At 56.1% G+C, this 13,162-nt stretch overlaps 1 protein-coding gene across 6 annotated transcripts in view; it reads right to left on the bottom strand.

The window, feature by feature from the left end:
- Window positions 1–13,162, bottom strand: part of nlrc3 (NLR family, CARD domain containing 3) — a 117,341-nt gene that overhangs the window by 40,265 nt on the left and 63,914 nt on the right. For all 6 annotated transcript variants that reach the window (XM_072481334.1, XM_072481331.1, XM_072481332.1 and 3 more), the window contains 2 exons: window positions 10,301–10,384; window positions 10,133–10,216 (listed from right to left, as the gene is read on the bottom strand). In XM_072481334.1, the coding sequence (XP_072337435.1) occupies window positions 10,133–10,216; window positions 10,301–10,384 (168 nt within the window). The remainder of the gene's footprint in view (window positions 1–10,132; window positions 10,217–10,300; window positions 10,385–13,162) is intronic.

The following is a 13,162-nucleotide window of genomic DNA, read 5'->3' on the forward strand; positions in this document are numbered from 1 at the left end:
CTGTCTGAACCCTCCCAGCTAATGACAACGGGAGCGCGTCCCATCTCCGAAAATCGTCCTTCATTTGGTCTACTAGTCGGGCCAGATTTAATTTATGCAGCCGGTCCCATTCCCACGCCACTTGAATGCCTAGGTACCTAAAGCTTCCCCCTACTAATCTAAACAGCAGCTCCCCCAATCGCCTCTCCTGTCCCCTAGCCTGGACCGCAAACATCTCACTTTTCCCCATATTTAGCTTATATCCCGAAAACCGGCCAAATTCCCATAGAATCCTCATGATTTCTTCCATCCCCTCTAATGGGTCCGATACATACAGAAGCAGGTCGTCTGCATAGAGCAAGACTCTGTGCTTCACTCCCCCCGGACCAGCCTCATCCAGCCTCTTGAGGCTCTCAGAGCAATTGCCAACGGCTCTATAGCTAGTGCGAACAACAGTGGGGAGGGGAGGCATCCCTCTCTCGTCCTCCGGTGTAGTCTAAAATAGTTCGATGTTGTCCTATACGTCCGTACACTTGCCACAGGAGCCTGATACAGCAACCTGACCCAGTCAATAAAGCCCCGCCCAAATCCGAACCGTCCCAGTACCTCCCACAGATAATCCCATTCTACCCGATCAAAAGCCTTTTCTGCATCCATTGCGATCACTACCTCCACCTCCCTACCTTCCGGGGCATCATGATCACATTTAACAACCTTCTTGTCGTGTTAGGTACACTGGTCTAACACTGGCTGCAACTGGATGCAGCTTAGATCAGAAAGATACTCCAGACCTTGAAGTTAGTTCAATCAGGTTTATTGAACTAATAGCACAGTTAGCACAGTTCGACTCTCTACTAACTTAAGTGTGATTACTCTGTCTCACTGAACCAGACGAGCTCTTCAGCCACCTGGTGGGGGTGTGAGATTGTAACAACACCCTTGACTGACTCTCTAGATGTTCATCAGTGGAAAGAGGCGGAGTGTGAGTGCCTCGTGTCTTTTATAGTGAGATACCACCCCTGAGTGTCCTGCCTGCTTATTAGTCATGTCCTGTTCTCTGTGTCCATTAGCTGCTTGTCTGTATATCATTATGTGTGTGTGTGTGTGCCTGCATTTCATGACACTTCTTACATTGGCCACCAACTACCTACCCTTAACAAACCCCGTCTGATCCTCCACAATAACGTCTAGAACACAATCCTCCATCCTGGAGGACAAAATTTTGGTCAGCAGTTTGACGTCCACATTCAACAAGGATATCGGCCTCTAGGACCCACACAGCTCCGGGTTCTTGGCCCGCTTCAGAATCAGCGAAATCGTGACCTGTGACATCGTCAGGAGCAGCACCCCTCTGAACATTGCCTCATTGAACATCCTCATCAACACCGGCCCCAATATCCCAGAGAACCTTTTATAAAACTCCACTGGCTACCCGCCCCGGCCCCAGGGCTTTACCCCGACTGCATGGCCTCCAGACCCTCCACTATCTCTTCCAACTCGATCGGGGGCCCCCAGCCCTTCTCCCAGCTCCCCGTCCACCTTTGGGAAATTCAGCTCCCCCCCAAGAAGTACCTCATCCCCTCCGGCCCCGTAGGGGGTTCCGACCTGTTCAGTCTACTGTAGAAATCCCTAAACGCCTTATTCACCCCTGCTGAATCTCCAACCAGGTTCCCATCTCCATCATTTACTTTCCCTATCTCCCTGGCTGCCTCCCTCCTTCTAAGCTGCTGTGCAAGCATTCTGTTGGCCTTCTCTCCATACTCATAGATCGCCCCCCCTCGCCTTTCTCAGCTGCTCCACTGCCCTCCCTGGGATTAACAAGCCGAACTCCGCCTGTAGCCTCCGCCGTTCCCTTAAAAGCCCTGCCTCTGGGGTCTCTGCATACCTCCCATCGATCTGTAGTATCTCCTTAACCAGTCGGTCCGTCTCTGCCGTGTCCACCTTCTCCCTATAGGCCCGTATCAAGATCAGTTCCCCTCTGACCACCGCCTTCAGTGCTTCCCAGACCATCACTGCTGAAATTTCCCCCGTGTCGTTGGCCTGCAGGTAGTTCTGAATACATTTCCTCAGCTGCTCGCACACCCCCGTCAGCCAAAAGTCCCACAGCTAACCTCCAGTGCGGTGTGGTTACTGTCTTTATTAACCTGCAGGTCAACCCAGTGCGGAGCATGGTGTGAGATTGTGATCGCCGAGTACCCGTGTCCACCACCTCTGCCAGTAAGGCCCTGCTCAAAATGAAGAAATCGATCCGGGAGTACACTTTATACACGTGTGAGTAGAAGGAGAACTCCTTCACTCTCGGCTGCCCAAATCTCCATGGATCCACCCACCCCCCTCTCCCCATCTGCTCCATGAACCCTCTTAGTTCCTTTGCCATTGCTGGCACCCTGCCCATTTTCGAGCTTGACCGGTCCAAGCCAGGGTCAATAACTGTGTTAAAGTCCCCTCCCATGACCAACCTGTGCGAGTCCAGGTCCGGTATCGGCCCCAGCATCCTCTTTATAAACTCCACATCATCCCAATTTGGCGCATACACATTTACTAATACCACCTGCACCCCCATCCAGTTTCCCACTGACCATAATGTACCGACCTCCCACATCCGAGACTATTCTACCTGCCTCAAATACCACCCGCTTATTGATCAGGATCGCGACCCCTCTAGTCTTTGAATCCAGTCCCGAGTGAAAGACCTGACTGACCCAGCCTTTCCTCAATCTAATCTGGTCAGTTACTCTAAGGTGCATCTCCTGCAACAATACCACATCCGCCTTCAGTCCCCTAAGATGCACGAACACACGTGCCCTCTTGACCGGCCCATTTAACCCTCAAACATTCCAGGTGATCAGCCTAGTTGGGGGGCTCATTGTCCCCCCCCTTCGCTGATCAGCCATCTCTTTTTTTGGGCCAGTCTCCAGCCCGCGCCCCACACCTCCACCGGCCCTCCCCCAGGCAGCCTCCGCCCCCAACCTCCTCTCTGTCCATTGGCCCAAGTCCCCTCCCTCGTCAGCAGAACATTTCCCCCCCCCTAGTAACAACACTCTGTAACCCAACCCCTTTGATAAACCAAACATAGTTTTCATTTTATTGTTAAGCATTGTTTAACGGGTAATTGTAAGCTAATTCTTATTATAATAATAATCATCATCATTATTGTCAGAAATAGGCTTCCATTAACACTGCAATGAAAAGCCCCTAGTCACCACTTTCCGGGTACACAGAGGGAGAATTCAGAATGTACAATTCACCTAACAACACGTCTTTCGGGACTTGTGGGAGGAAACCGGAGCACCCGGAGGAATTCCACACAGACACAGGGAGAACGTGCAGACTCCGCACAGACAGTGATCCAAGCCGGGAATCGAACCTGGGACCTTGGCGTTGTGAATCAACTGTGCTAACCACTGTGCTAACCACCTGTATGATGTTAAAGTTAGTTTAATCCTGTGTTAGTAATAAGGTTTGTTTCAATATACTATATCCTTATTTGTGTGTGGAGTTCCTCGCAGAGCAAAGTATCCTTTCCTCACAGTCTTACAAATGAATTTAAATATTGGGGTTTTGTCTGGCATCCTAGCAACTGTTGGGGTCTGGTCCAGGATCGTAATATCACTCAAAAGACACATTAAACAGTGTCGCCGTTCATCTCCAGAGGACAGAGCTACTGACTGCCCATTTCCCTCACACCAGGACGCAGAGACACTGGCCTCACATCAAACATCACAAACCCTGCCACGCTTGTGTGCTGGCAGCTTTTATCTGAGCCTGATACATTCTAATGCAACGTACACAGACCCAATCCCCTAAAGTCTGGGCTCCTCATATTAGCTCAGGCTTAGAAATACTACTTTTCTCTCTGACATTTGAGTATTTTTAGATTTTTAGGTAGGCATCATGGCATTCAGAAGCAGATAGCCTACCTGCTAGCCCATGCCTGCTAGCCCATGCACAAGTGACCAGCATACTGTTTCACATAACCTCCTGTCTGTGAATAATTTTCATTTAACACTACTTAAATTATTCAAAACTATTTTCTGCCATATCCCATGGTGCATTTCCCCATCCGACAAACCCAAGTGCATCTTCCAGCCTGGGCTATCTGTGCCCCCCCCCCCCCCCCCCCCCCCCCGCCTACTAGTAGCCCACAACCCCTTTCCCCAGCTTGGGCCCTTTCTCCCTCTTCCTGCCCCTCCTTCAGCCTGGACCTCTCCCTCTGCAGCCTGGACCTCTCCCTCCCTAGCCTGGACCCTCCTCCCTCCCTTTCCTCCCTCAGGCTTCCCAGCCTGGACTGTCTCCCTCTCCCACCCCCAGCCTGGACCCTGATACATCCTGACTCAATCTTAAACTGAGATTGAGCATTCTTGCCGTGTCTATGGGATGCAGAACATGGCTCTTTGAAATTCAGCCTTTTAATGCCCATATGTTCTTCTAGATGCGGAACCACCCACTCTGTCTACTCTCTCAAAATGTTTCTTTTAAAGAACTCCAAGACATATTAGAAATTAAATAAGTCACTTATGAGGTTTATAATTAGATTGGAAACATGGCGACTTTTAATTTTTATCCAAAACCTATTGAATTAATCAATTTAGAATACCCAATTATTATTTTCCAATTAAGGGGCAATTTAGTGTGGCCAATCCACCTAGCCTGCACATCTTTTGGATTGTGGGGGTGAGATTCACGCAAACACGGGGGAGAATGTGAAAACTCCATGTGGTAGTCACCACTGATGTAAATAGTGGATGTCGGTGTAGGTGCTTTACGATAAGGCCCTGTACTACAGGTACGGGGGGTAGTTCCCTGTCTGTTGGCTCCGCCCAGTAGGCGGAGTATAAATATGTGTGCTCCTCGTACAGCAGCCATTTCACCAGCCGCTGTAGGAGGCCACACATCTTAGTGTAATAAAGCCTCGATTGCATCCAACTCTCGTCTTTGTGTAATTGATCGTGCATCAATTTATTACGCTAAGTTTTCAGAAGATGGGCCTCTGCATCAAGCTGGATCCCTGCAGCTGCATCCGCAATCAGACAACGCCAAATAGGACTTTGAACATTGGCGAGCCTGTTTCGAAGCTTACATCGGGTCTGCGCCAGACCCAATTCCAGAAGCTCAGGAGATTCAGATCCTTTACACACGGCTGAGCTCCAACGTCTTTCCACTTATCCAGGACGCGCCGGCCTATGCAGACGCCATGGTGCTACTGAAGGAAAACTACGCTCAGCGGACTAACACGCTCTATGCCAGTCAACTTCCTGGTGAGTCAGTGGAAGATTTCTGGCGTGCCCTGATACCCCCAGTTAGAGACTGTGACTGTCAGGCCGTCTCGGCCACGGAACACTCAAACTTGTGCATGAGAGACGCTTTTGTTACGGGGATTGGATCCGATTACATTCGCCAGCGCCTCTTAGAAGGGGCCACGCTCGACCTCGCGGAAACCAAAAAGCTAGCGCTCACGCTTAAGGTCGCTTTGCGCAACATCCAGGCCTACGCCCCCGACCGCGCGGCCCACCCCTCCTGTGCATCGTGGACTCCGCAGACAGCCACCCCATCGTAGACCCCACCAGCAACCGCCCTCAGCCAGCCCCACGCCTGTGCTGCGCGGCAGCCAAGCAGCCCCGGGGGCCCCAAATGTTACTTCTGTGGGCAGTCCAAACACCCCCGAAACTGCTGCCCGGCCCGGAGCGCCCTTTGCAAGGCCTGTGGCAAGAAGGGGCACTTCACTGCGATGTGCCAGGCCCGCTCATGTTGCCGCTATTGTTCCAGCTCCCCCCACGTGCGGCCAGTAGGCGCCGCCATCTTCCCCTCACCGGACCACAAAGAACAAAGAACAAAGAAAAGTACAGCACAGGAACAGGCCCTTCAGCCCTCCAAGCCCTTGCCGACCATGCTGCCCGTCTAAACTAAAATCTTCTACACTTCCGGGGTCCGTATCCCTCTATTCCCATCCTATTCATGTATTTGTCAAGATGCCCCTTAAATGTCACTATCGTCCCTGCTTCCACCACCTCCTCCGGCAGCGAGTTCCAGGCACCCACTACACTCTGCGTAAAGAACTTGCCTCGTACATCTCCTCTAAACCTTGCCCCTCGCACCTTAAACCTATGCCCCCTATTAATTGACCCCTCTACCCTGGGGAAAAGCCTCTGACGGCCTGTGGGCACCGCCACCTTGTTCGACCCCCACCACGTGCGGTCCGTGGGTGCCGCCATCCTGTTCTCCCCAGGATCATCAGGCGCCGCCATCGCGTTTTCCCCATGACAGGTGCGACCCATGGGCGCCGCCATCTTACCAGGACCCATGCCCCCCCGGGCACCTCATCTGGCCGCACGCCGCTCGCAAACGCTGACAGCCAGCCGCGTCTCACCTCGGTCACGATTGACCAGTCTCGCCCACACAACCTGGCAATGGCTTCTACCAACGTGAAGATCGATGGGCACGAGATCTCCTGTCTGCTGGACTGCAGGAGCGCCGAGAGCTTCATTCACCTCAATACGGTAAGGCTCTGCTCCCTCGCGGTACACCCCGCTAACCAGAGAATCTCCCTGGCCTCCGGGTCCCACTCCGTGGCGATCCGGGGGTACTGCATCACCACTCTCACTGTCCAGGGCGTGGAGTTCAGCGGCTTCCGCCTCTTCGTCCTCCCCAACCTCTGCGCTGCCCTGCTACTCGGCCTGGACTTCCAGTGCAATCTCCAGAGATTCGTCGGGCCCCCACCATGCCTTACCGTATGTGGCCTCGCGACCCTAAAGGTCCCCATTTGCAAACTTAACCCCGGATTGCAAACCTGTCGCCACCAGGTGCAGACGGTACTGCGCCCAGGACAGGACTTTCATCAGGTCCGAGGTCCAGCGACTGCTTCGGGAGGGCATCATCGAGGCCAGCAACAGCCCCTGGAGAGCCCAAGTGGTAGTTGTAAAAACTGGGGAGAAACACAGGATGGTCGTGGACTACAGCCAGACCATCAATCGGTACACGCAGCTCGACACGTACCCCTGCACAGTACCGGGTCTTCTCAACGCCTACCACCAGCTCCGCATCCGTAAGGCGGACCGCCCATACACTGCCTTCGAGGCAGATGGCCGCCTTTACCACTTTCTTAGGGTTCCCTTTGGTGTCACCAACGGGAAATGGACCGAATGGTTGACCGGCACGGGCTGCGGGCCACTTTCCCGTACCTGGACAATGTCACCATCTGCGGCCACGATCAGCAGGACCATGACTCCAACCTTGCCAAATTTCTCCACACCGCCAGTCTCTTCAACCTAATCTACAACAAGGAGAAGTGTGTGTTCAGCACAAACCGCTTAGCCATCCTCGGCTGTGGTCAGAACATAGTTCTGGGGCACGATCCTGACCGCATGTGCCCCCTCATGGAACTCCCCCTCCCCCACTGCCCCAAGGCCCTCAAACGATGCCTGGGGTTCTTTTCTTATTATGCCCAGTGGGTCCCAAACTATGCGGACAAGGCCCGCCCACTCATTCAATCCACTCTTTTTCCCTTAACGGCCAAGGCTCACCAGGCCTTCAACCGTATCAAGGCCAACATCGCCAAGGCCGCGATGCACACGGTCGACAAGGCGTTACCATTCCAAGTCGAGAGCGATGCATCAGACATCGCTCTAGCCGCCACCCTCAACCAGGCAGGCAGGCCCGTGGCGTTTTTTTCACGAACCCTACATGCCTCTGAAATGCGACATTCCTCCGTCGATAAAGAGGCCCAAGCCATCGTTGAAGCTGTGCGGCATTGGAGGCATTACCTGGTCGGCAGGAGATTCACTCTCCTCATTGACCAACAGTCGGTTGCCTTTATGTTCAATTACACACAGCGGGGTAAAATCAAAAACGATAAAACCTTGAGGTGGAGGATCGAGCTCTCCACCTACAACTACGAGATTTTGTATCGCCCCAGTAAGCTTAACGAGTCCCCCGATGCACTATCCCGAGGTACATGTGCCAGCGCACAGGTGGACCGACTCAGGACTCTGGACGACAGCCTCTGTCACCCGGGGGCCACACATTTTTACCATTTCATCAAGGCCCGCAATCTGCCCTACTCCATCAAGGAAGTCAGGGCTATCACCAGAGACTGCCAGGTCTGCGCGGAGTGCAAACCGCACTTCTACCGGCCAGACCGTGCGCGCCTGGTGAAGGCCTCCCGCCCCTTTGAACGCTTCAGCGTGGACTTCAAAGGGCCCCTCCCCTCCACCGACCGTAACACATGCTTCCTCAGTGTGGTCGATGAATATTCCAGATTCCCCTTCGCCATCCCATGCCCCGACAAGACGTCTGCCACCATCATCAAAGCCCTCAACACCATCTTCGCTCTGTTCGGCTTCCCCGCCTACGTCCACAGCGACAGGGGATCCTCATTCATGAGCGATGAGCTGCGTCAGTTCCTGCTCAACAGGGGTATCGCCTCGAGCAGGGCGACCAGCTACAACCCCCGGGGAAATGGGCAGGTGGAGAGGGAGAATGGGACAATCTGAAGGGCTGTCCAGCTGGCCCTACGGTCCAGAAATCTCCCGGCCTCCCGCTGGCAGGAGGCCCTCCCTGATGCCCTGCGCTCCATTTGGTCGCTCCTGTGCACTGCGACTTTGAAACACCCCATGAACGTCTCTTTGCCTTCCCCAGGAAGTCCACCTCCGGGGTGTCGCTCCCGACTTGGCTCGCAGCTCCAGGACCCGTACTCCTCCGTAAACACGTACGATTCTACAAGGTGGACCCGTTGGTTGAGAGGGTACAGCTACTCCATGCCAACCCACAGTACGCCTACGTAGCGTACCCCGACAGCCGCCAAGGTACAGTCTCCCTCAGGGACCAGGCACCAGCTGGTTCCGCACACTCACACACCCCCGGCACAGCGCCACCCCCCCTTTCCCCGGTGCACCCAGCTGCAACCCCCGCCCCACGACAATCCGTCCTCACCCTGCCCACACCCGGGGAGGAAGAGGACTTTGACACGCTCCCGGAGCCACCGAAGACCAGACCGACTCCGGAATCACCGCCAGCACTGCGGCGTTCCCAACGTCAGATCAAGGCTCTGGACCGACTGAATCTGTAACATGACCTGGACTTTTAAAACATCATCACTCTGTATATAATTTTCCCCTCCACCCTGGACTCAATTTTTTTTCCTCTCTGTACTTTAAAACGTCTACCTGTATATAGTTCTCCACCACCCCTGCCGGACTCAATTTTAACAGGGGGTGAATGTGGTAGTCACCACTGATGTATATATTGTATATAGAGGATGTTGGTGTAGGTGCTTTACGGCCCTGTACTACAGGTACGGGGGTAGTTCCCTGCCTGCTGGCTCCACCCAGTAGGCGGAGTATAAATATGTGTGCTCCTCGTACAGCAGCCATTTCGCCAGCTGCTGTAGGAGGCCACATATCTTAGTGTAATAAAGCCTCGATTGCATCCAACTCTCGTCTTTGTGTAATTGATCGTGCATCACTCCACACGGACGGTGACCCAGGGCCGGGATCAAACCTGGGACCTCAGTGCCATGAGGCAGCAGTGCTAACCACTGCGTACCGTGCCAGCCATAAAACCTCTGGTTTTTCTCCTGGTTTATGACATACTAGAGTTGACATTACTGTTGCCTTGTGTTGGTGCTATGTTTTCTCACTGTGTCCATTTTGAAAGGATGTGGGTGTTAAAGAGACATAGGATGATACCAGAATTACGAGCTTATACCCATCAAGAAGGATGAACAAGCTGGGTCCCTAAACACTTGAAAAGAGAAGACCAGTAACCTAATAAGAAGTCTTTAAAACAATGAAATGTTTTGGCAGAGTTGACACACAGACATAGTGAATGTTTCCACTATTGTGAGGAAGAGCAATACTCGGGTCCATCAATATAAGATAGTCACCAAGAACTCCAAAAATTAACTCAGAAGGCACTTCTTCACCCAAAGAGTGGTGAGAATGTTGAACACACTACCAAAGGGAGTGATTGAGGCAATTAGTGAAGTTGCATTTAAGGGTAAACTAAATAAACATATGAGGCAGGAAGGAATAACAGGATAAGCTGATGGGGTGAGATGTGGAAGGATAGAAGAATGCTGGAGTGGAATATAAACCAGCAAGAATAGGTTGCGCAGAATAGCCAGTTATTGTGCAGTAGATTCTACGTAATCACTTACTTCAGTGAGACGAGGCCCTGGTTTATCTTCAAGGCGTCAGCGAGTGCTTTTGCTCCTTTGGGACCAATGGAATTGCTTCTGAGGCTGTCAGGTAATAACAAGCAGTTAAAGAGTAATGAAACTGCATGAAGGAAAACATTCTGAATAACAACCGGTGAATATACTCACTCTAAAGCAGCTAGAGTCCTGTTCACCATCAGTGACCGAGCAATTGCCTTCGCCCCTTTGTTGCTAATTAGGTTTTCAGCTAAACTGCTCAAAACAAACAACATCCATAACTAAGGTTAATAAATCAACCACCATCACCTGTACAATAAAGCAACTGGCTGCAACCCAATTTTCACTGCCCTCCCAGCCCAGTCCCAGCTCACGCTGCCCTCCCAGCCCAGTACCACCTTCCACTGCCCTCCCAGCCCAGTCCCACCTCCCGCTGCCCTCCCAGTCCCACCTCTCGCTGCCCTCCCAGCCCAGACCCAGCTCACTCTGCCCTCCCAGCCCAGACCCAGCTCACTCTGCCCTCCAAGCCCAGTCCCACCTCTCGCTGCCCTCCCAGCCCAGACCCAGCTCACTCTGCCCTCCCAGCCCAGTCCCAGCTCACGCTGCCCTCCCAGCCCAGTACCACCTTCCACTGCCCTCCCAGCCCAGTCCCACCTCTCGCTGCCCTCCCAGCCCAGACCCAGCTCACTCTACCCTCCCAGCCCAGTCCCAGCTCACTCTGCCCTCCCAGCCCAGTCCCAGCTCACGCTGCCCTCCCAGCCCAGTACCACCTTCCACTGCCCTCCCAGCCCAGTCCCACCTCTCGCTGCCCTCCCAGCCCAGACCCAGCTCACTCTACCCTCCCAGCCCAGTCCCAGCTCACGCTGCCCTCCCAGCCCAGTACCACCTTCCACTGCCCTCCCAGCCCAGTCCCACCTCTCGCTGCCCTCCCAGCCCAGACCCAGCTCACTCTACCCTCCCAGCCCAGTCCCAGCTCACTCTGCCCTCCCAGCCCAGTCCCAGCTCACGCTGCCCTCCCAGCCCAGTACCACCTCCCACTGCCCTCCCAGGCCAGTCCCACCTCCCACTCCCCTCCCAGCCCAGTCCCAGCTCACGCTGCCCTCCCAGCCCAGTACCACCTCCCACTGCCCTCCCAGCCCAGTACCACCTCCCACTGCCCTCCCAGCCCAGTCCCACCTCTCGCTGCCCTCCCAGCCCAGACCCAGCTCACTCTGCCCTCCCAGCCAGGTCCCAGCTCACTCTGCCCTCCCAGCCCAGTACCACCTCCCACTGCCCTCCCAGCCCAGTCCCACCTCCCGTTGCCCTCCCAGCCCAGACTCACCTCCCGCTGCCCTCCCAGTCCCACCTCCCGCTTCCCTCCCAGCCCAGCCGTACCTCCCGCTGCCCTCCCAGCCCAGTCGTACCTCCCGCTGCCCTCCCAGCCCAGTCCCACCTCACGCCGCCCTCCCAGTCCCACCTCACGCTGCCCTCCCAGCCCAGTCACAACTCACGCTGCCCTCCCAGCCCAGTCACAACTCACGCTGCCCTCCCAGCCCAGTCACAACTCACGCTGCCCTCCCAGTCCCACCTCTCGCTGCCCTCCCAGCCCAGTCACAACTCACGCTGCCCTCCCAGCCCAGTCACAACTCACGCTGCCCTCCCAGCCCAGCCCCCCCTCCCACTGCCCTCCCAGCCCAGTCCCACCTCCCGTTGCCCTCCCAGCCCAGACTCGCCTACCGTTGCCCTCCCAGCCCCACCTCCCACTGCCCTCCCAGCCCAGTCCCACCTCACGCTGACCTCCCAGTCCCACCTCACGCTGCCCTCCCAGCCCAGTCACAACTCACGCTGCCCTCCCAGTCCCACCTCTCGCTGCCCTCCCAGCCCAGTCACAACTCGCGCTGCCCTCCCAGCCCAGCCCCACCTCCCACTGCCCTCCCAGCCCAGTCCCACCTCCCGTTGCCCTCCCAGCCCAGACTCACCTACCGCTGCCCTCCCAGCCCCACCTCCCACTGCCTTCCCAGCCCAGTCCCACCTCTCGCTGCCCTCCCAGCCCAGACCCAGCTCACTCTGCCCTCCCAGCCCAGTCCCAGCTCACTCTGCCCTCCCAGCCCAGTACCACCTCCCACTGCCCTCCCAGCCCAGTCCCACCTCCCGTTGCCCTCCCAGCCCAGACTCACCTCCCGCTGCCCTCCCAGTCCCACCTCCCGCTTCCCTCCCAGCCCAGTCGTACCTCCCGCTGCCCTCCCAGCCCAGTCGTACCTCCCGCTGCCCTCCCAGCCCAGTCCCACCTCACGCTGCCCTCCCAGTCCCACCTCTCGCTGCCCTCCCAGCCCAGTCGTACCTCCCGCTGCCCTCCCAGCCCAGTCACAACTCACGCTGCCCTCCCAGCCCAGTCACAACTCACGCTGCCCTCCCAGCCCAGTCACGACTACCGCTGCCCTCCCAGTCCCACCTCTCGCTGCCCTCCCAGCCCAGTCACAACTCACGCTGCCCTCCCAGCCCAGTCACAACTCACGCTGCCCTCCCAGCCCAGCCCCACCTCCCACTGCCCTCCCAGCCCAGTCCCACCTCCCGTTGCCCTCCCAGCCCAGACTCACCTACCGCTGCCCTCCCAGCCCCACCTCCCACTGCCCTCCCAGCCCAGTCCCACCTCACGCTGCCCTCCCAGTCCCACCTCACGCTGCCCTCCCAGTCCCACCTCACGCTGCCCTCCCAGCCCAGTCGCACCTCCCGCTGCCCAACCGCCCAGTCCCACCTCCCGCTGCCCTCCCAGCCCAGTCTCACCACCCGCTGCCTTCCCGGCACAGTCCCACCTCCCGCTGCCCTCCCAGTCCTGCCTGCCGCTGCCCTCCCAGCCCAGTGCCACCTCCCGCTGCCCTCCCAGCCCAGTCTCATCTCAGGCTGCCCTCACAGTCCCATCTCCCACTGCCCTCCCAGTCCTACCTCCTGCTGCCCTCCCACCCCAGACCCACCTCCCACTGCCCTTCCAGCCCCACCTCCCACTGTCCTCCCAGATCTCTGTCCCGCTGCCCTCCCAGTCCAGTCCCCTCTCCG

The sequence above is a fragment of the Scyliorhinus torazame genome, chromosome 17, assembly GCF_047496885.1.
Source record: "Scyliorhinus torazame isolate Kashiwa2021f chromosome 17, sScyTor2.1, whole genome shotgun sequence".
Taxonomy (NCBI): domain Eukaryota; kingdom Metazoa; phylum Chordata; class Chondrichthyes; order Carcharhiniformes; family Scyliorhinidae; genus Scyliorhinus; species Scyliorhinus torazame.